This window comes from Chanodichthys erythropterus, chromosome 4 (genome assembly GCF_024489055.1).
Source record: "Chanodichthys erythropterus isolate Z2021 chromosome 4, ASM2448905v1, whole genome shotgun sequence".
NCBI classification, from domain to species: domain Eukaryota; kingdom Metazoa; phylum Chordata; class Actinopteri; order Cypriniformes; family Xenocyprididae; genus Chanodichthys; species Chanodichthys erythropterus.
Genome location: NC_090224.1, coordinates 21,399,259 through 21,422,801, shown reverse-complemented (window position 1 = coordinate 21,422,801; position 23,543 = coordinate 21,399,259). Strand labels below are relative to the sequence as shown.

The 23,543-nt window shown below is 35.5% G+C and overlaps 2 protein-coding genes across 6 annotated transcripts in view; one reads left to right on the top strand and one right to left on the bottom strand.

Annotated features, from left to right (window-relative positions):
* mia3 (MIA SH3 domain ER export factor 3) overlaps positions 1–13,376 on the top strand; it is a 32,037-nt gene extending 18,661 nt beyond the window's left edge. Inside the window, exons 16-28 of one of the 5 annotated variants that reach the window (XM_067384483.1) lie at positions 2,009–2,064; positions 2,143–2,233; positions 2,320–2,458; positions 2,620–2,782; positions 5,114–5,149; positions 5,228–5,295; positions 5,398–5,495; positions 5,688–5,801; positions 6,075–6,143; positions 7,138–7,187; positions 7,346–7,408; positions 8,613–8,856; positions 10,665–13,370. In XM_067384483.1, the coding sequence (XP_067240584.1) occupies positions 2,009–2,064; positions 2,143–2,233; positions 2,320–2,458; positions 2,620–2,782; positions 5,114–5,149; positions 5,228–5,295; positions 5,398–5,495; positions 5,688–5,801; positions 6,075–6,143; positions 7,138–7,187; positions 7,346–7,408; positions 8,613–8,856; positions 10,665–10,954 (1,481 nt within the window). In that variant the 3' untranslated portion in view covers positions 10,955–13,370. Of the gene's footprint in view, positions 1–2,008; positions 2,065–2,142; positions 2,234–2,319; positions 2,459–2,619; positions 2,783–5,113; positions 5,150–5,227; positions 5,296–5,397; positions 5,496–5,687; positions 5,802–6,074; positions 6,144–7,137; positions 7,188–7,342; positions 7,409–8,612; positions 8,857–10,664 lie in introns of all 5 variants that reach the window. The other 4 variants (XM_067384482.1, XM_067384487.1, XM_067384486.1 and 1 more) reach the window with 4 other exon arrangements.
* Positions 13,377–13,558: 182 nt separating this feature from the next.
* On the bottom strand, positions 13,559–23,530 carry aida (axin interactor, dorsalization associated). Its single transcript, XM_067383323.1, has 10 exons — positions 23,255–23,530; positions 21,701–21,767; positions 21,263–21,316; positions 20,935–20,989; positions 20,689–20,752; positions 19,836–19,939; positions 16,917–17,039; positions 16,714–16,836; positions 16,362–16,479; positions 13,559–14,972 (listed from the first exon to the last, which is right to left on the bottom strand). The coding sequence occupies exons 1-10, from the start codon at positions 23,359–23,361 to the stop codon at positions 14,876–14,878; spliced, it is 912 nt and encodes a 303-aa protein (XP_067239424.1). The 5' UTR covers positions 23,362–23,530; the 3' UTR covers positions 13,559–14,875.
* Between the last annotated feature and the right edge of the window lie 13 nt (positions 23,531–23,543).

The following is a 23,543-nucleotide window of genomic DNA, read 5'->3' as shown; positions in this document are numbered from 1 at the left end:
TAGTCAGAATTGCGTGATATAAAATCAGAATTGCATGAAATAGTCAGAATTGCGTGAAATAAAATCAGAATTGCATGAAATAGTCAGAATTGCGAGATATAAAATCAGAATTGCATGAAATAGTCAGAATTGCGTGAAATAAAATCAGAATTGCATGAAATAGTCAGAATTGCGAGATATAAAGTCAGAATTGCGAGATATAAAATCAGAATTGCATGAAATAGTCAGAATTGCGAGATATAAAATCAGAATTGCATGAAATAGTCAGAATTGCGAGATATAAAATCAGAATTGCATGAAATAGTCAGAATTGCGTGAAATAAAATCAGAATTGCATGAAATAGTCAGAATTGCGTGAAATAAAATCAGAATTGCATGAAATAGTCAGAATTGCGAGATATAAAATCAGAATTGCATGAAATAGTCAGAATTGCATGAAATAGTCAGAATTGCGTGAAATAAAATCAGAATTGCATGAAATAGTCAGAATTGCGAGATATAAAGTCAGAGTTGCGAGATATAAAGTCAGAATTGCATGAAATAGTCAGAATTGCGTGAAATAAAATTAGAATTGCATGAAATAGTCAGAATTGCGAGATATAAAATCAGAATTGCATGAAATAGTCAGAATTGCGTGATATAAAATCAGAATTGCATGAAATAGTCAGAATTGCGTGAAATAAAATCAGAATTGCATGAAATAGTCAGAATTGCGAGATATAAAATCAGAATTGCATGAAATAGTCAGAATTGCGTGAAATAAAATCAGAATTGCATGAAATAGTCAGAATTGCGAGATATAAAGTCAGAATTGCGAGATATAAAATCAGAATTGCATGAAATGGTCAGAATTGCGAGATATAAAATCAGAATTGCATGAAATAGTCAGAATTGCGAGATATAAAATCAGAATTGCATGAAATAGTCAGAATTGCGTGAAATAAAATCAGAATTGCATGAAATAGTCAGAATTGCGAGATATAAGGTCAGAGTTGCGAGATATAAAGTCAGTTGCATGAAATAGTCAGAATTGCGAGATATAAAATCAGAATTGCATGAAATAGTCAGAATTGCGTGAAATAAAATCAGAATTGCATGAAATAGTCAGAATTGCGTGAAATAAAATCAGAATTGCATGAAATAGTCAGAATTGCGTGAAATAAAATCAGAATTGCATGAAATAGTCAGAATTGCGAGATATAAAGTCAGAGTTACGAGATATAAAGTCAGAGTTGCGAATGATAAAATTGCGAGATATAAAGTCAGAATTGCGTGTTAATATCATATTAAAGTCACTCTGAAACACGCAGCGCATATGCTTGCTTAATTGACCCTTTGCTGGGAGTTTGATTGACAAGCGATCTAACCAATCAGAACGCCGAATCCGCCATTTTGTCCGACAAAGCAGTCAGGAGTTAGAAGATTACCCTCGGTGGACTTGAACTTGAAAAATGGTGTATTTACGTCTTTCTGCGTCTTAAACAACATTTCTTCTCATGTTCATTCATGTTTACTTGATGCTGTAAATTAACTAGTAGGAAGAAATTATCAGTTCATGAGCCGCTTGAGCTCTGGCGCTACAACAATCTGTCACGACACATTAAAGAGTCACAAAACGGTTTTTATTGTTCAATTTCTTAAAAAAATACACCATTTGAAAGCTGGGACTTTGTTTAATATCATAAGTAACCTGCTCTGTCTTGTCTGTCGACATGTTGTCAGTGTCCTCTTTGCTTTGCGATGTATTTTTCACTGCATGTGGCGTGACAGCGCCATGGCTTGTCAGAGAAAGCAACAGTAACTAAGAGGGTCTTTGCGAAGGGTCAATTAAATTACAGCCTTTGCTACTTAATAATCACAATAAACCATATCACGATTTCATTCTACATACAGTATTTGAATGTGGGTCTCTTATCTCATTGCTGCTGTTTTATACAAGCAATAAGCCATTTGAGGTCATTGGAGATGGTTAGATGAAACATTCTCCTCTATGCCTGTTTTCTTTCAGAGAATAAGATGGACACCACGAGAGTGCGGATCAAACAGATGATGGACGTCTCCAGGGTACGTCTGCTCCGGGCAGATTCTTTTGGAGAATAATTTAACACTCCTCTTATTTCTAATGCCGTTTCTGTTTCACAGATTAAAGCAACTCTCAGTATTGTTGAAGACGAGAGAAATCGCTACATGGAAAATCTCCTCGCCGAACAGAAATCCAGACAGGAGCTGGAGGGTATGCAGACTGTGATTGTGTATTTGAACACCTTCCAGTTTGCTTTCCACAGCTTCATTTAATCGTTTTTTTTTTTTTTAATCTAGAGCAATATCAGAAGGTCATGCACGACCAGATGAATCTGAACAATGAGAAAACGCATCTGGAGAACCAGTTCAAGAACCTGCAGCAGAGACTAGAAATCACCACTGAACTCTACCAGCAGAAAGAAAACGCCCTGCAACAGTGAGATCACACACATTACTCACACTGCACACGGATCAAATTTGTGCTTTCCATGTCAACAAAGCCAACGTCCTTTATTCATTTGAATAGCATAAAAGTGGTTTGGCTATAAACTCACCCCTCCTGTATTTCCTCGCTTAATGAACTTCCTTTGTGCTCAGGAAATTGACTCAGGAGGAGCTGGAGAGACGTGAGAAGGAGACGAAGCTGACGGAGGTGGACAGTAAAGCTCTGCGGTCGGAAGAGGAGCTGAGAGCGCTTAAACAGAAGATCAAGGACATCGAGGAGGAGATGCAGCAGAACGAGCGCTCTCTGAAGTCTGAGGTGAGAAACTCTGAGCCTGTTTACTGTACAACATCAGTCTGACACTTCATAGGCCCTTTCCCAAATGGCACACTTCATAGCACTTTCGGTCTTGTGGACTTACAATGCCCGTGTCCGCTAAGTCCACGAGACCGTAGGGTGTCCCGTTTGTTAATTTAGGTCTCGGAAGGGTGCTTTGCAGTCGATATGCGCCCTCGATGTGCACTTTTGCTGAGCAGAAATCTTCCTGACAGTCAAAGTGCCGTTACGTCACAAAAGTGCGGACTTGCAGGAAGACTGCGAGTATTTAGGGTGCCATTTGAGACAGGGCCGTAGTCTCATTTAGTGGCCTATAAGTGTCAGAGCCAGTGTTATTTTAGTTTTATTCACTTTTTGAATTAGCTTTTATTTTTATATATTTAGTTTTCATGATAATTTTAGTAATTTCATTATGTGCTTTTTAAATATAGATATTTTGGTTTAATTTATTTATAGTGTAGTTTTTATTTATTTCAAGTTAATAATTTTAGTGCTTCAACTTTATTGCCGAGGCAACACTTCTAATTTTTGTTTGAAGTTTTTCAACGAATGTTTATATTTTATTTTATTTCAGATTTAACAGAATTTTTTTTAAATAGTTTTAGTTTTAGCCATAGACTGTAAAAAAAAGATAGACAGCGCAATGCCGTTTCCTTCCATTGTATTGAACTAAAGCCAAAATGGACGCCTATGGGCGCTGACACGTTACGCAAAAATGTCAAAAAAAAAAAAAAAAAAAAAAGTTTGGAACCTGGGCTTGCGCAGAAAGACTCGTCAGTGGAGCCCGGAGGTGGAGTTGCGGTATCAAATTTCCGCCCGGAAGGCTGCGTCATCATTGATGTATTTTAAATAGGCTATATAAATTACACACAATTTAAAATTCGACCTATAAAATAATAGGCTATTCTGTTTCTAGAGCAAATATATTTTTGAAACGGCAAATTCAGTAGATAAACTCAATATAATATGCCACTAGAAACAACTGTAAAATGTCAGAAACGGTCCTGTCATTTCAAATAAAATGTTTAAACTAACGTTACAGGAGATCAATTGTTGTAGATAGTGCTCTATAATTATTTAGAGTAAGCTATCATTCGTTTTATTCTGCTAATAATTATTTTATACCCATAAAAATAATTATAACTGCCAGATAATGATCACCTGCTTTTTTTCCGTCATGGCTAACGTTAGGCGTGTTATCTTAACTAATAACGTTTATTAATTAGCTTATGAAGTCCACATTTAACGTTACTGAGAAAAGCTCAGATATCCGTCAGATCCTGTAGGTCGGTTAGTACAGTTTACTGCTGAACAGCTCATTTTGTCGGTGTGAAATAACACAGGAATTGAAAATTAATAGTTATTTATTTATCTTCACTCTCCCCTCGAAGCTCCGACAGTCCTCAGACAATCTGTCAATCATCTGTGAATCACGACAACATGCCCCATTTCTATAGCACCAAATTGCTAGCTAAAATCAAACTTATCACAAAAACGAACAATTGAATATAAATTAGCATGATAACAACAACTACCCAAAATGACCAAAACCATCTTTCGGAAAATTTAATTTGAAGCATAATTTATTTTTATGTTTCATCTTAAGTCTCCTTCATCTGCATTGAGTGGGCGGCTACAGCTTTCCTGTAGCTCAGTGGTTAGAGCGTGGCACTAGCAATGCCAAAGGTCATGGGTTCGATCCCAGGGATTGCTCATACTCAGATACAAATGTATAGTATAATGCAATGTAAGTCGCTTTGGATAAAAGCGTCTGCCAAATGCATAAATGTAAATGTAATGTAAATGTTTATGACCTGTACTGCATCCAGCCTCCAGGGGGCGATGAAAGAGCCTGCAGCTTCACTTTTCTAAAACTCGGTTTTAGCTAACCCTGGTCGGAAGCAGCACCAGTACTTTTATTTTGACAGCACCGAGAATGCAGTGCCTGTATTATTGGTAATATTATTAGAGTCAAATGCAATAAAACTTTCTCATATACCATCGGCATTCAGCAAATACGCATCTATATAATAGTTTTTGAATATCTAATAAACCTTATATTTATCAAGTTTATTTTTTGCATATTTACAGTTTCCAATTAATTATTTTGAATTTAGTAAATATGTAAAATTATCATTTTTATTGTAGCAATTATTTGCATGTGCTATTCACTATTTTTAAATTGAATGAAACCGTGTGATATCACATATAGCCTATTGGCTTAATATCGGCTCTGTAAGATCAAGAGCCATAAAAAAATCCATATCGGTTGATCAATAATTCATTCTTATCACCCTTCCATCTTTCCTATAGGTGGCAGTCCAGGAAAAGAAAGCCCATGAGAACTGGGTGAGTATCATGTTTTGTTAGTCTCTGTAATGAAAACGGATATACTTAGTGATATATTAATCATGTGATCTTCATTAGTTGAAAGCGCGCGCCTCAGAACGAGCTCTGGTGGAGGAAAGAAGAGAGTTGGCCAACCTTCGTCAGAAGTGAATATTCATCAAATCATACTGTTCAAATGCAGTTTCTCAACATCATTGCTGTTATTTTTATGGTTGTTTCTGAACTCTGATGTTTGTGCATTTATAAAGGCTTGTGGAGTACAGAGATAAAATCTCAGACATGGAGCAAAGTCTGTTCAAGCTCAACTCCGGACCCCCGGATCGCCACATGCCGCCACAGCGAAGAGGTGAGTAGTTGTCATCCTCTAAATCACCTTTCACAAGGTCTTTAAAACACAACCAACCCACAGAGCGGCTGCTGTTGCTGTCCACATGCTGTCTAAAAGGCTTTTGTTAGTGTATAATGTGGTGTTTTGCGAAGTGTTACTTCCTCTTATGTGGAAGTTTTTTTTCTGATTCTCATGGTTTGGTCTGAACAGGTGATTCGTACGGGCCTTCTCCTGTGAGTGGGGGGGCTCCATCTCCTCCTCTAATGATAGAGGGTCCCGGACGCCCCCCCTCTGCACCTGTAGGGCGACGGGGTGAACCGTTCGGTGAGTCGGCGCTGCTCCCTTTCGCAAATCCTGACTCCAACTTTATCCTCCTCCTTTCATTTTTCCAGCTTTCCTGTGTTTGAGTCACTCTACATTTTTAGGTCACCTGTCATTTCCCCCCTCAGTTTCTCTCCTCAAAGCATTTCCTTCCGTCTTTGTCATTGTTGTCATTTGAAAACACTCCTGATGTTTTCGCTCCTGAGCTCCAGATGTTTAGGCCTCAGGCTGAAATGAATTATAACAGCTCCTGATATCGCTTGTGATCTGTTCCAGGTCCACGACCCCCGTCTGACCCTCACGGACGCTTCTCAGACCTTGGACACCCGCTGCCATCCCGACCAGGTGCTTTTGATACAACCTGTTACAAACCAGCAATAAAGGCTGCATTTATTTGATAAAAAAACTGTGAAATATTTTTATGCCCCTTTTTATAAGATGTAAAATAAGTCTCAGGTGTCACCAGAGTGTGTATGTGAAGTTTCAGCTCAAAATACCCCACAGATAATTTTTTTATAGCATGTTAAAATTGCCACTTTTTGGGGGTGAGCAAAAATGCACAGTTTTGTGTGTGTCCCTTTAAATGCAAATGAGCTGGTGCTCCTCCCAGCCCCCTTTCAAGAGGAGGGCGGAGCTTCAGGAGCTCACGCTCCGTCATACTGGTGTAGGACAGATTGAAGGAACATTAGCAAAAACAAAACAGGACAATCTCACGCACTGAAAATGTCAGAAACTGTCAGTAGCGCTAGCGGTGTTCAGTCTTACATGTTCGAACCGGAGTCGTTGAAAAGACCGTAGTTTGTGAAACATATATAACTTTACCGATTTTCTTTCTGACATTTCTTTCGAAAATGAAATTTAGTGAATTTTCAGCATCATTACGCCAGTTTACTGTGTCACATGATCTTTCAGAAATCATTCTAATATGCTGATTTGCTGCTCAAGAAACATTTCTGATTTTTATCAATGATGAAAACAGTCTATTTTTGTGAAATATATTTTATTTTCAGGTTTCTATGATGAATAGAAAGTTCAAAAGAACAGCATTTATTTGAAATAGTAATGTTTTGTTTACTTTACTGTCACTTTTGATCAGTTTAATGCATCCTCGCTGACTAAAAGTATTAATTTCATCATCAAAAAAATCTTTTAAATAGTAGTGCACCGTTTTTTACACTCATTATTCGTTTATTACATTAACATTTAAATACTCCATATAAAGAGTTTATTGAATTTTAAATCTAATACTGTAAATGGAATAAATATTTCAACATTTTGGATTTTTTTTTTTTTTTAATTTGCATTGGAGTTTTGAGTCTCGTGTCATTTTGTCTTTCAGAAATGTTTCCTCCGATGACATCATCTCCATGTGCACATGACGGGCCAATGGTAAGGATCACAGTTGTCATGTTTTTCTGTTTGTAATCTGATGTACAGTGTTCACATGTGAGCAAGGAGATCGCCAGTAAATGTCTATGAGAAACAGTCATGCATATCTAGATGTTGTTCTCCATTAAACCGCGGTGGGTGTGTTTGCTTTAAAGCAGACCGCTCCAGTCACAGAGACGGCCGAGGCCTCAGAGCAGGTCTCATCTGAGCCCGTAGAGCCCGTGAGTACAGCGGCTGGGTGCTGGGATGGAAGGGATGGGTTTGTGCACAGTGGCAGGTTGCTGATAACACATTTGGTTGTGGCTCATGGCTTTTGTCAGCTGTTTTTGGGTCTTCAGAACCTGATTAAACAAGTTTTGTTCATCAAGATGGGTTTCTTTTCACTTTCTAATCACTGTGTGGGTCTTGTGCTCAGAATGTTATGGTATGTTTAACAAAACTCATGTTCGTGAGTGGTTCTAGCATGTTGTAGGCCTGAAACATACTCTACGCAAGTATGCATGCTAACGATTTCTAACTAAACTAAATTATGTCTAACTAATGAAACTAAAACCAGATAAAAAAAAAAAAAACATTTTAGTTTCTTGAAATAATATACGTTTAAAATCAAATTATTCATTGAGAATAGCTTCGGCCCAATAGTATGCAGGATTGAGCAAAGGAAATAGAAAGAAAACACAAAAAAACAGGCTGAAATTTACAGTATTTCACCAATATTCCACCAAAATAAAACCTCAAGGGTTTTAAAAATTTAAGAAATTACAAGATAAATATTACTATCAGAACTGCTATAGTAGTTTAAAATAAAATAATTATTATAATTAACAAATATTATTTTTTATTTTATTTTACTGTACAGTTGTAATTTTAAGAAGCTAATGTTTTGTTTTTTTGTTTTATTAAAGTTAGACTAATAATCAGCATTTAATTAATATTAATTAAGCTCTAGGCTTTGAATTTAAGGTTTAGGGTTTGAATGAAAGTGACGAATTTAAGACAATTATTAGTTTTTAACTTGTAGAATAAAATGATCAAATTAAATGTAATTTACAACAGTAATATATTTGTCTTCATATAATTAGTTAGCTTAATACTTACCATTATAATATTTATAATGATTTTAATTAATAATTAGAACTGGTATAATATTATTATTATTATATTAAATTTGATTGGGTTCCTAAAACACCAGTATAACTAATAAACATCAGAGAACCATGAACATGCTGATGTGTCATTAAATTATTAAAGAAATAACTTAAAATCTTCAAGTAAATATTTTGTGTTTGCTGTTGCGTTCTTGTATGAAGTATGTTTCTGGTCTTACAATGGTTTACTGACATCTTCTTGGGTCAGTTAACAGGAATCCACCGTTAAATCACCCTAGTAATCATTTTTCCATAACCTGTTGTTCTTCTCTTCCAGCTCTCCAAGTCTCAGAGTCAGGGATCCTTCCTTCCTTCTCCCATCCGGGATTCTCCGGTTCTGCCTCCCAAGTCTTACGGACCCCCAATCATGCCACCCAATGGGCCACCGCCAATGATGATCCGACCGCCCAATGGCCATCCTCCCATGATGCCCCCTGAGCCTCGCTTCAGACCGCCACACATGGATTCTTACGGCCCCCCTCCTCCGATTGGCCCATTTGGACATGTACCGCCCCCTTTTGGTAAGTTATCCAACACTTATGGACCGTATCTTTCAAACATACCTTCTGATGTTCATCCATATTTATTTGGTGCTATAACTGGTAGTAAAGAGGAAGAGATGATCGGTTCACAAGCCGTGCTACAGCGCCACAAAAACACATTTATTTTATTTATTAAAGTTAAAAATGACAGAATTTGAAAGCCAAGACATGGTTTCATATCAAAAGTAATTTTATTGTGATTATTGGATTGCGGGCGAGTCGTAAATGGTAAAATCACATTTATCTTTATTTTTTTATTCCATGGTGGAAACATGCAGTCAGGCATCAACTGAAAACAGCATAGACTAAAAAAATCAAAATGAAGATTGATTAAAAACAGTTATTTTTCCACATAGTTTATTATTCACTTTGCAGCACGAAATAGATTTTAAAAAATAGCCTTAGTCAGGTTAGACACCATATTGAATTTATCGCAGATCAAAACGAGTCTGTGAGGGATAAATGTCTTCACAGTGGCACAACTAGGGTTGTAACGGTACCAAAATTTCAGCCCTCAGTACCAATACCAGTAAAATTTTGTGGTTTTTGGTATCAACATTTTTTATGTCATGTTTTTCATTAACGAAATTAACACTTTAATCACTAAGGCTGTCAATCTCTAAAGTCCAAGCTTGCTAAATTGTGCACTCTCGCAAAAAAAATAAAAAATGAGTCCAATAAAAATAATGTTCTTAGTCTTTTCTTCCTGTGGGGGAGACTACAATGATTTACTATGAATTAAATGGAAATCAAATTAAATACAATTTATTGCGTAACCAAAATACCAATAATGCCCAAAAGAAAAAACTTTTAATTATAAACAAGCCCGAAATACCCCGGGACTCTTATTTTGAAATGTCTGTACTATTGCAGGCTGATCTTACTATCGTCTAAAACATTTTATATAAAGGCCATGAAGTAGACATTGTAATAATTCATCAACTTGAGTTCATTAGCAATCGCTTGGCATAAATCTGCACTTTTCATTGATTGAGAATCACTTTGAAGCAGTCTGAAGCGCTGTTGTGTGAGCTTGTAGAACGAGCAACAGCGCCCCCTTGTGACTTTGCGGGAGTAAACAGTTGTGACACACATAACGAGCAGGTACGAAATGACTAGTTAATCGATCGCAGATCGCTTCATTATCTTGTACAGATATAAAAATATAAGAGGATAAAAATAATAAAAGCAAAAATGTGTCTCAGAATATACTTGGGCGGCCGTTATTATACATGGGCAAAAGTCTATGTGGGAAGCACTGCTCTTATTTACATCTCGTTTACACTTTGTTGGAAAGGATTCGCTCGCTTGTGCGTTTTCAGCAGTATTAAGTGGATTTTGACCAATTTGCTGACTGGCAAACATCTGATTGGCCATTGCGTTCACACGCTCAGTAGATATGACTGTGATTGACTACACTGCTCAACGCTTGTAAAAACACTGTAAACAGAAACCTTTGATGCTCAGAGCGAGCTCAAACAAACACGGATGAGTTTATAGTACCGACTGGTATTTTTGACAACTTTTATGGAGCTTTAGGAAACATGTTTCTTCATCTGAACAGTTGGTATGACGTTAAACAACAGTACAATCCATTAAATGCACTGTTCCATCTCTCACAGCCTATTCCTGTCAAAAATTAAATATGGCGCTATTAAACCTTATCGTTCCTCACAAAATTGTTTAATAATGTCTATTAAACATCATTGTTCCTCCCAAATGGTTTTCAAATATTCTTTTTCATTGCATCACTTACTGAAACTTTACGTTGCATTTTGTTTCATCAGCACGAGGTCCACCGCTGGGACCACTGCCTCCACCACCACTCGGACAGCGCGACATCCCGCCCGAATTTTTCGGACCTCGCGGGCTTCCCCCTCGTTCCTTCCCTCCCGGGCCTCTGCCGCCCCCTGGAGCAATGATTCCACCTCCATACGCCACACGCGGTTTCCCGGGACCCCCTCCACTGATGGCTCAGAGCTCCAGAGACGCTGACGGGAACGTCGCACCAGCTAACGTCCCGCCAACGGACGGCTCCCATCAGAACGCGGGCGGCTCCACAATGGCTGAGCCTTGAGAGGACAAGCCGTTTTGTTCACTTGACTTTGTTCGGTCCTGATTCTTTTCGATATTTAAACATCAAAATGCCACATCTGGTCTGGGTGGGAAGATAAACTCAAGTTTGATTTGTGCTTAATTTTGTTTCAATAACACATTTGTGACAGAAATTATGAGGGTTTTGATTTTATACATTAGTAAACCTTTCCTATGGAAATAGTTTGATTTAATATACATTTAATTTTCTTTTTCCGGTGGTTGTCATGTGGTTAAAACATAATATCTACCACTCGCCCAGTGCTGATGCATTTTGGGATATCAAATATTTAGGCAAGTGAGACAAACCCGTCGTGAAGCCATTTCCTCATGCCTTTAATGTGAGAAGACTCTGAATTTTTATGCCTTTTCACCATTTTTGAATGCACATTTTCCTGTTGGGTCGCTTTTAGTCATGATTCGCCAGCTCACCTCTTTGTTTTAACGTTGATTCGTCGTGCGTCTGCTCTTATGATTTCTTTTCCTAGCGGAAAGGTACATATGATGTCATATTGACAAAGTATTTATACATTTCTTTCAGCTGCGTATACAATGAAATATTCTCATAAATCAGACATCCCTATTGTAACACATGAGCTCAATGGAAGCCAAATGTATTAATCAGTGTTGGACTATAATGTTTGTTTAGAGACCATCATCTCACGGGAATCGAAACGCAAGCAGAATGAATTTGTGTGTAACAAAAGGTCTGAATTATTCTTATGTAAATTTCTGCATTGAATTCACTGTGAACATTTACATAAGAGTGATTTTATGAATGATGTAAAAACATTTCTCATTCAGTTCACACAGGATTGATTTTACGAGCAACCGATTCACTGAATTGCAATAATTTACATAATGTTTTTTACTTTATCTTGTTTAATTGACAGAGTGGTTTTACACATCATTCTGTCATGTTTCTTGAACGAGGCTCGTGAATGATGCTCTCTGGGTTTTTGATGCAACAAAAATACTCCAGTCCTCTAAATCCATAACTTTTTTCCTTTTTTTTTTTTTTTTTTTTGTGGCATATACTGTTTTGTTGATATTAGAGTAAATTATTTTAGTAAGTGTGTTGAGAGGATGCATCTTGTGCGCAGTAAGAGTGTCTGCATCATGTGTTGAAATCTTAGAGAAGAAACGGTTTTAAAAAATAAGTGGCATTGATTTTGTGGGAATGAATGATTTGAATAAAGCTGCTTTTTCCTGTAGTTTTGATGAATGTGTTTACTGGCAAATCCAGCATTTTTGTGTCATGCATCTCGGCATCTTTCAAACTCCCCGAGATGTGGACTAGTTAATCCAGGACATTAGAAGTAAGTAATTAATCATGCAAGCGTTTACCTCAAAGAGTATTTAGACACTTAAAAATATCAGAATGTCATTGTTTTAGATGCAAATGGCCTAAAATGAGCACTTCCCAAATGCATGTGAAAATTGGTGTTGGCAAGTATATTAAATGTCAATCCGTTAATATTTTTATGAATTCTATCAATGCAATTTTGTGAGAACATGAATGTGAACAAAAGTAACGACGTTCAGGCCAATTGATGGGCCAGTGCTGCATCATCACGAAAGTTGAATGAAATATTAAAGCGCAAAAAGACGCAAAAGGGAACTCAATTTGTTACTCGCATGCCCAGAAATCCATGAGCGAACACTTAAAAATGTCTGTAAAGGCGAATATCCTCATAAACAGTTGAGAAAAAAAATGCATGTATTATCAGTATATTGGATCCGTGCATTAGCTCTTAAAGTGACAGCAGCCTAATATATTCCTGCTGCCGTCTGTCATCATTGATGTTAATCAAACAACAGAAAATCTAAAACTGAACAGTGGATTGTTGTTTTTTGACCTGCTCTCTTGATTGCCTAAGACAAATTTCTCCTAAGGGAGATGAACAGAATATTAATAATAACAAAAGACAAATAAAAATCGCTCACTTATTCAGTGAATACTGTTATTTTACATTTTATTCCTTCTAAAATGTTGGTGCCATTAGCTGTCATTTGCAAAAAAGCTAGTTTTAGGCCCAAAATATCAAGATAAATATTTTAAGAAACATGCACAAATTTAAAGTAATTGAGTTTGCATGGTTTGAAATGCTAAAATGGTAGATGTGGAGTTGCAAATGAAGAATGCAAATGCATAATTGTGTGATTTTTAGGTTTGTGGTTAGTGGATCATGTTGAGTTAATGTGATTTACTATACCTGTGTGAACTGATTTAATACATCCAATAAAAAGCATCAAAACACCAGCTGATTCGAATACAAAAAATAAAATGTTATCATTCTAATGCAATAGATTTGTACTAGTTTTGTATGTATATAGTGTGTGTTTAAATACTTTTAGGGATCCTGAATCTGGCAGGAACTCGCATGGGATTTCACACTGGATTAATGCACTTTCCATAAATCTAGGTCATTTGCATTTAGTAATTAATCATGGCAGCATTAGCCTGCATGTCCTTTTTTGAACAACATTAAGTGTTGTAAACAACCATGAAGACTAATAACTGAACCTAGGGTTAGGTTAGGTCAGTTATAAGTATATTTATGAGATATTCATGATTCAAGCAGCATTGTCATTTATTAGAAATGAGACATTTGAAAAAGCTGTGTAATAATACACACACCATGATAGGCATAGTCCGTCAAACAGCGTCTTCACGATACTTCTTCGCCATTTAGTTGCTTTAATACAACAAAATTAAACAGCCTGATGGGAGAAGCATCTGTAGTTATTTATTTCCTTAATTTTCCATATTTATTTGATGCTATAACTAGTAGTAAAGAGGAACAGATGATTTTAAACCTGGAAAGATCCTGTCAGAAACTGTAAAGAAATTAGAAAATGTGGGTTATTCCCCAAGTCAATGTTCCACAGAAATCCTTTAGTTATGTAGTTAAAACTGTTTGAGAAACTAAGCCGGAAGTAAATGACAAATTTAAGACAATTTCCCCAAACTGAACTATTAATCAAAGAGCAAACTGTGAAGCATGCTAACACTTCATTTGATCCACAGTTTCTCCCTTCATATAGTCAAGTTTTCTGATTCATACTCAAACTAATTAAATATCCATTATTGTGACATTTTCTATATTAATGAGCCAAAGGCCACATTTCAAACAAGTATTGCTCTGTAATGCTAAATCAACATTATCCAACAGAAAACTGTTAAGAAAACCTGAAGATATCACAAAAACCAACATATTTATATGACTGCGTTTGTCAGTGTCGTCTCTTTTGGGTTTTTATATTCTCTGTGTGTATGTAGCATAAGATGCACTTCATAAAATCAACAAGAATGTCTGTTAAACAACATTTATAAGTAACAGTTATCTTTATTTACTCGCCCTCAAATAGTTCCAAACTTCTATGCTGTTTTCCCCCACAGAATGCACACATACACAACAAACAGATTAAAAATCTTAACATGTATTTTAAGATCCAAACAGCAACTGAATCTTGCACATCATAACCGAACCAAAACATATTGGGCTATTTTTATGTTTCATGTCTTTTTTGAAGCTTTACAGACTATTAACTGTCAAAATAGATGTGAAAAAAATCATCTTTCCAATTATAACAGCATACAGGTTTGGAACGTGAGAGTGAGCAGTTTCTTTAATCAAATAAAAATATTAAAACGTAATAGGAAGTGTTGCGTAAACAAGTTATAACCGTTTTCATCAGAAATCATCATACAGAGCATTTGTACAACATTCAGTTTTCGTCTGTCTTTCAGATGAAGAGCGGTGGAGACGTCAGACTGTGTCCCAAACTTTAGACCGGAGATATGAAGAATATGTGTCCGATATTGCAAGGAATGTGAGAGGTGATGCACCGAATGTATCTGAGAGAAAGAGCCTCTGCCGTCCTCCTGTAGGATCTTTGTTTAGTCCTTGTGCAAAGTCTGGTTAAGGTGCAGGTAAAGTGGTTTCTTCGTCAGCAGGTTGAGCTTTTTCCTCTTGAAGTCAGTTGGTTTCTTGTACCTAAAACCAGATTGCATTGCATATGAACTAGGGGTGTCACGGTACATGTATTCGTCCCAAACCGTCACGGTTCGGTGCAGTCAGTCACAGGTGAGCCACCCTCGGTAATGCAACGCTGTTTGCTAATTGACAACAGGAAAACGTGCAGAAGAGGAACAGACAATCTATGCAGAGATATGTTTATGTGTAATCTCTAAACCAGTGTTTCAACCGCAGAAAGACATCAATAAAACAGCTTGAGAATAAAGTTTCACATAGCCTTAAATTTACCTCAGGCAAGTCATTCAGTGTCCACAGCATGTTAGTTCACTAGAGAAATGAAGCGTTTCACTCAAATATAGGCACTATATTAGCTTATATTTTCATTATACTTGCTTTACCTGTTAGAAGTAATGTCTTTATTTAATATGATTAAATAAATTTGATAATTTTATAATTAGATTTAGAAACCTGCCTTGTGTGCAATTTGTTTTTTTATTATTTGAATGTAATTTGTCAATTTCTTTTGATATATATATATATATAATATAAAGTAATTTTATATACATAGAAAGCACATTAAATGCAAGTAAAACATCTACTTTTAAGGTTTCAAATATGTTTTAGGAGAATAAAATGTCAAAATGCAGGTGGAATAACGTTTCATTGTCATTTAGTGTAACACTTATAATTATGTATTACGTATTAAAATATATAAAAGAATAAGTGAGTATACTAAATTGTATTGCATTTTAAATGAGTAAAACCTTGGATAGAGGCAAAGTTTAAAAATGTAAAATTACAAGTAATTAGCATTTGGGGTAAAATAGATTTTCCCTGGGAAGATTGTTACACTGAATGACATTTTAGTAGGTGTCTTCTGTAAATCATGGTAAAAATGTATGATATTTAATTTTTGCTCAGAAAAAAACAAAAAAAAACAAAACAGGACCCATTCTGATGTACTGAAAAACAACAACAATTCAAAGCTGTATTACACTTATTAACTTTTTGTTTTGATGCTTAAACCCTTTTTCATCTTTGACCCATATATATATATATATATATAAATAATAGTTTGGGTTCTGTTGCCATTTGTAACCTTTAATATTATAGTAATGCAAGAAATGCTGTATAAAGTTTACAGCTTTAGATGAGAAAGAATTTTATCCTTAAGAAAATGTTAATTATAACTGAATTTATTTGAACAGAGACACACAATTTGTTCAATAAACCACTGTTTAATAAAAAAGCAGCACTTTTGTTTAGTTTCTCCCCCCTGCTGTACCGACCTGTGACTTCAGTACTGACGTACGTACCAAACCGTCATGTTTGCGTGCCGTTACACCCCTAATATTAACAATTTGTTAATTAAATGCAACAATCTGGAATAACTCATCTTGTACTCACAGTTCTATAACAATGGGACCTGGTTTGATTTCATCCATTTCCATGAAAGCAAAACACTTAGTGCTGGTGAATCTTTTCTTGGGTTTGTAGTGTTTGAATTCAAAGAAAATAGCTGCACCTACAGAAGAGACAAACGCAGTATAACATGACAATATGCTTTATTTGTAATAACTAACATTATCAAGCATTATTAAACTGCAGCAAATGTCTTACTCATTGCTAATGTTAATTAATGCATGGGACCTTACTGAAAATCATTGTGAAATACACTTCATGCAACATCCAAAACATGCACGACTGCAACAATGATTTTTTTCTGTCACTTCTGTTACTCTTAAGAGCAAAGTGAGACCTTTTGGTAGTTTTTCTAGGTGTTTCTGGATTTCCACTTCCACACTAAAATGAATATACGTGTCCTCCTTCCGCGTGGCCACTGGGGTGTCCTGAACTGGATTCAAGTCGATACCGTTCAGATCTGGAGAAGGGAAAAGGGAGAATATGTATGAAAAGGTCAGAGCCGAAAACATGACGTTAAGAACCGCTGCTGAGCTCTACCTTTAACACTGACGGTGATGTACGGGTCAATGCACTGCCCTGCATCCTTCAGACCGATCTTCTCTATCGTCAGCGTCAGCAAAGTCATTCCAGGCTCCGAGGGTAACCGTGGCAACAGAGTACCTGTCAAAGATGTCAAACTTTCAATGAAGCCATGACCAAAAAATAAATTACCAAATGAGATTTTGTTTGCTTATTGACAAACAAAATGGATCAATTGGCTCTTCTTAAAAGGTTTCTCAGGAAGTGGTTTATGGGAAGAAAAAAAAAAAGTAAACTTAAACTGAAACCATAAAAAATGCCCTTACTTGAAATTAAATAAACATTAACTAAAATAAAATAAATGAACTAAAATGAATATTAACTACTTTTATTTCAGCTAGTTGCCAAGGCAACATTTCTCTTTTTTGTTTGGTTTAAGTTGACATAATAAAATTACTCAAATAAATAAACTACAACCTAATGAAAAAATATACAGACAAATAAAAATGACAAAAAAACACAACAAAACTACTAAAATTAAAAAGAAAAGAGAAAATATAATAACAATAATAATTAATATCAGTTTTTTCATTACTAAATGAATCAGCGTTTTTGAATGAATCTTTTGAGTGAATGATTCAATGACTCACTCATAAAGACTTCACTTGTTTCATTACTAAATGAATCAGCGTTTTTAAACAAATCTCTCAAGTGAATGATTCAATGATTCACTCATAAAGACTTCACTTGTTTCATTACTAAATGAATCAGCGTTTTTGAATTAATCTCTTCAGTGAATGATTCAATGACTCACTCATAAAGACTTCATTTGTGTCATTACTAAATGAATCAGCGTTTTTGAATTAATCTCTTCAGTGAATGATTCAATGACTCACTCATAAAGACTTCACTTGTTTCATTACTAAATGAATCAGCGTTTTTGAATTAATCTCTTCAGTGAATGATTCAATGACTCACTCATAAAAACTTCATTTGTGTCATTACTAAATGAATCAGCGTTTTTGAATTAATCTCTTCAGTGAATGATTCAATGACTCACTCATAAAGACTTCACTTGTTTCATTACTAAATGAATCAGCGTTTTTAAACAAATCTCTCAAGTGAATGATTCAATGATTCACTCATAAAGACTTCACTTGTTTCATTACTAAATGAATCAGCGTTTTTGAATTAATCTCTTCAGTGAATGATTCAATGACTCACTCATAAAGACTTCACTTGTTTCATTACTAAATGAATCAGCGTTTTTAAACAAATCTCTCAAGTGAATGATTCAATGATTCACTCATAAAGACTTCATTTGTGTCATTACTAAATGAATCAGCGTTTTTGAATTAATCTCTTCAGTGAATGATTCAATGACTCACTCATAAAGACTTCACTTGTTTCATTACTAAATGAATCAGCGTTTTTGAATTAATCTCTTCAGTGAATGATTCAATGACTCACTCATAAAAACTTCATTTGTGTCATTACTAAATGAATCAGTGTTTTTGAATTAATCTCTTCAGTGAATGATTCAATGATTCACTCATAAAGACTTCACTTGTTTCATTACTAAATGAATCAGCGTTTTTGAATTAATCTCTTCAGTGAATGATTCAATGACTCACTCATAAAGACTTCATTTGTGTCATTACTAAATGAATCAGCGTTTTTGAATTAATCTCTTCAGTGAATGATTCAATGACTCACTCATAAAGACTTCACTTGTTTCATTACTAAATGAATCAGCGTTTTTGAATTAATCTCTTCAGTGAATGATTCAATGACTCACTCATAAAAACTTCATTTGTGTCATTACTAAATGAATCAGCGTTTTTGAATTAATCTCTTCAGTGAATGATTCAATGACTCACTCATAAAGACTTCACTTGTTTCATTACTAAATGAATCAGCGTTTTTAAACAAATCTCTCAAGTGAATGATTCAATGATTCACTCATAAAGACTTCACTTGTTTCATTACTAAATGAATCAGCGTTTTTGAATTAATCTCTTCAGTGAATGATTCAATGACTCACTCATAAAGACTTCATTTGTGTCATTACTAAATGAATCAGCGTTTTTGAATTAATCTCTTCAGTGAATGATTCAATGACTCACTCATAAAGACTTCATTTGTGTCATTACTAAATGAATCAGCGTTTTTGAATTAATCTCTTCAGTGAATGATTCAATGACTCACTCATAAAGACTTCACTTGTTTCATTACTAAATGAATCAGCGTTTTTGAATTAATCTCTTCAGTGAATGATTCAATGACTCACTCATAAAGACTTCACTTGTTTCATTACTAAATGAATCAGCGTTTTTGAATTAATCTCTTCAGTGAATGATTCAATGACTCACTCAAAAAGACTTCACTTGTTTCATTACTAAATGAATCAGCGTTTTTGACTGAATCTCTTCAGTGAATGATTCAATGATTCACTCATAAAGACTTCACTAGTTTCATTACTAAATGAATCAATGTTTTTGAACAAATCTCTTGAGTGAATGATTTAATGACAGATACATTTTTTAACAGTCACTTGTCACCACCTACTGGGGTAACAATGCAATTGATACAATCTTTATTTGAAGCATCAAGTTACTTTCAAAAGGTGATTTACTCAATTTTGTTTTACTTGCTACTGTAGACATCAGTGTTTATATCTGAACTTTAAACTTTTATCCCAGTACTTCTGTGATCATCTGAATTACTGTAACGCAGAAATAAAGATACTGTGTGATTGAAAGACTGTTTGTGAAGCTGTTTTAAGACAACGGCTCTCTCTGGATCAGAACACAGATCTGAATGATCGCTGTGATTAAACTTGTTAAAAGTTTTACAGACAGAGCCGTATCACAGCCATTTAGGAATAAGATCACGTGGGTGTTCGATTCGAACATCATGCACTATGCAGTGAATCACCTGGCACCCTTGAAGGGAATGACGGTGTTGAACCTGCTCCAGTACCAGCGTCCAGCTCCTCCTCAACCTCAAGGTTTTCCTCCTCACCTGGTGCAAGAATCTTCCTAAAAACACACAGAACTGTATCAGCAAAAACATGTTTCATCTGTGAAAAGTAAATATAGTAAATATCTTTGAGGTATAATATTGTGTAGATGATCGATTCTGGAAGTAAAAACTCCATTCAGTTTCTCTGTAGGATTTTTAATGATAATTTTTAAACCTTTAAAGACATTACTGTGAGCAACGAGGTTGCTAGTTGATGGTATTTGCTTCTGCTTTGCACTATTTCAACTTAATTTTAAAATAATCGTGTTTAACAGTGGAATTCATGGTGAAAAACTACATTACCCATGATGCTGTACAGAAAATTCCACCAATCAGAATCGAAAATAGTTCTTTAGCTCCACCCACTCACATGAAGCACTGCGTATGTATATCAGCATTTCTAAATGAGGAGTTTTATATTTCTCTAAAATTTCTAATTCGATTATGCTGTTCTCAATGCTTCATGGGATTGTAGTTCTTTCCCTCACTAAAGCTGTTAAGTTCACAGTCTTTGTAATTTTGTCTGATTTTTAAATATGTTTTGGCTTCAAATCAAAGTTTGTAATGTTATGATTCTCCTCGTAGCTGATTGGCCTGGTTCATGCTTTAAAAACATTTTTAAATCCCTATGAGAGAAATGAATGGAACCAACACTGCTGAAAAAGGGGGCGGGCACTAATGCACTCTATAGTCAGAATCACTGGATTGACCAATCAGCATCCAGGATCAGAACTATCCGTTCCATAAATAAACACTGAAAAATTACCTCAAAGGCACTGGTTGGACATCAAAAGGGAAATCTTTGTTATAAGTCAGAATGTTCTTAATAACTGTAGAGAAACAGAAGAATAGCAGTGATATATAAACTATTTTAACATATCAGCACTAATGTTGTTTTAAAGTTTGCATGTTTGCTCTGTTTTGTATATAAAAAGTATTTATTCAGGGGCACAAACTGAGCAAAAATACGCAATTTATTACATTAAATTAATTCATATCCATGTGTACATACTGGGTTCCAGTTTTTTCAGGTCTTCTAACTTGAACTCATCTTGAGATTGTGTGCACTGACAGAGACAAACAGCAGAATTAGTTTAAAAACTCATTAAAAAGAGCACTGATAATTTATTTATTATTATCAATTATTATATTCACAATGTGAGATAATAAATATTTACATTTCCTGAGGAAACTGTAAGTGGTGTTTGGCTGTGCATAAGCCGCCATAATGATTCAAAGATGTTATGGTTGGTTGTCAAGGTGTTGCCATGCAATTGCCTTAGCAACACCACTAATTAACTTTAAAATTGTCCTATAGAGTTGTCAAAAACAATACTAACCTGTAAGGCTGCACTTCGCATTTCAAGGCATGTTGCAAACTTTCCCAGGGTTTTCTGGAAATGAAAAGATTTATTTTGTGAGATAATAACATTTCATGTTGACCATTACTGTCAACATTAATTTTTTTTTTTTAAATGAAATATTGCAGGGTTTATTATAAATGCACATCATTATTTTTGTTAAATTCATGTGCCTTATAATCTTGAATCAGAATAACTTCCCCAATGATGATGAGGGCGGGGCATGAGATCCACCAATAGCAAATCACAACCATACAATAAATTCTCCATGAACAAATTCAAGCCCCGCCCTACATTTGTTCTTGTTTGTGAAGCAGTTTCACTTGGACATACGTTGCAATAAGGAAAAAAAAGACTATCGCAATTTCTTTTTCATGCCGACTTTAAAAAAAGTGATTGACAGCTGTCAACACATACCTTCTGTTCCTCTGTAAAATCATGCAAGTTTGATGACTGCACCTCTTTCTGAAGTTGCCTTGCGAGTCTGATGAAAAATCACAGTAATACGTTTTTTATTTTAAAGGATTAGTTCACTTTCAAATTAAATTTTCCTGATAATTTACTCACCCCCATGTCATCCAAGATGTTCATGTCTTTCGTTCTTCAGTTGAAAAGAAATTGAGGTTTTTGATGAAAACATTCCAGGATTTTTCTCCTTATAGTGGACTTCAATGGAGCCCAAACGGTTGAAGGTCAAAATTACAGTTTCAGTGCAGCTTCAAAGAGCTTTAAACGATACCAGACGAGGAATAAGAGTCTTATCCAGAGAAACCATCACTCATTTTCTAAAAAACTTTTTTAAATTATATACGTTTTAACAATAAATGCTCGTCTTGAACTAGCTCTCTTCTTCTTCTTCTCTATTTGAATTCCAGCAGTGTAGACACTGCTAAGTGTATTACTGCCCTCCACAGGTCAAAGTTTGAACTAATTGTTATATACTTGCACTAGCATACTGTATATGACAATTTAGTTCAAACTTTGACCTGCGGAGGGCAGTAATACACTTAGCAGTGTCTACACTGCTGGAATTCAAATAGAGAAGAAGAAGAAGAGAGCTAGTTCAAGATGAGCATTTATGGTTAAAATGTATAATTTTTAGAAAATGAGTGATGGTTTCACTAGATTAGACCCTTATTCCTCGTCTGGTATCGTTTAAAGCTCTTTGAAGCTGCACTGAAACTGTAATTTTGACCTTCAACCGTTTGGAGTCCATTGAAGTCCACTATAAGGAGAATAATCCTGGAATGTTTTCATCAAAAACCTTCATTTCTGTTCGACTGAAGAAAAAAAGACATGAACATCTTGGATGACATGAGGGTGAGTAAATTATCAGGAAATTTTAATAAGAAAGTGAACTAATCCTTTAACATGAAAACACTGAATATTTTTATGTTTCGGTTTCATAGCTCATGAAAAAAAAAATCTAATTAAAGAATTAAAACATTTGGAAAGTTAACTTTATGAACAAAATACAAGTTCTGGATGACAATATAAGAGAATAAGAGTCAGTTTTCTTTGGGGATAGCAAATGCAGTTTGTGTTCCATGAACAAACACACATAATCTACGTTAAAACCACAAAGAAAAGGCAAAAGTAGAGTGTAAAGAGCAGAAATGCTGAAGCATTGACCTAAATGGCATGAATTCAGATGAGGACAGACAGTGAAGCTCCACCCAGCACTGGAGGGTGTGGCGCGCGAGATAATGCAAACAGGCTGTCAAACACTCAACAGTTATTCACTGATCTGATGCTCATCTACAACACATTTATGCATTAAATCGAACAACGCAAGATCATGCAAAATTAAGTAAATAAATCTATAATGCGCAAATAAATTGCAACTTTGTGTAATTGCAATGCATCACTTGTCATGCCTTATTTTTATTTTAATTAGAGTAAAAAAAAATTATATCCAGAGATTGCCAATCATATTTTATATTTTATTTTGATCAGAAATTCGCAACTTACATTTGATATTCATCGATGGCTTCCACCAGCTGCCCCCACGAATCAAAGTCCGTGCCCTTTTTAAAACTCGCGTGCCATTTCTGGACGGTCTTGGTGACATCTGACATCTTCTCGGGTTAAAGTCGCGCGAAAGCTTTGGGTTCTGACATCGCTGGTGAAGTTTTATCTCCAGCGCCGCATTGTTGCGCACCGCCGGGGAAACACACTGGGCTCCGGATGCACCGGTGGCACCGCCACACACCGCCACAGGCCTGATGCGAGTGCAACCGAACTACCTGCTGCTGCACCG

Bases quoted from the DNA above. Each gene is read 5' to 3' on its own strand.
- aida (XM_067383323.1), bottom strand. From the start codon at position 23,361: ATGTCAGATGTCACCAAGACCGTCCAGAAATGGCACGCGAGTTTTAAA. The intron at 20,753-20,934 runs GTATGTACACAT...GTTTCTCTACAG, and splicing joins CCTGAAAAAACTGGAACCCA to TTATTAAGAACATTCTGACT. The intron at 16,837-16,916 runs GTAGAGCTCAGC...TCCCTTCTCCAG, and splicing joins CATCACCGTCAGTGTTAAAG to ATCTGAACGGTATCGACTTG.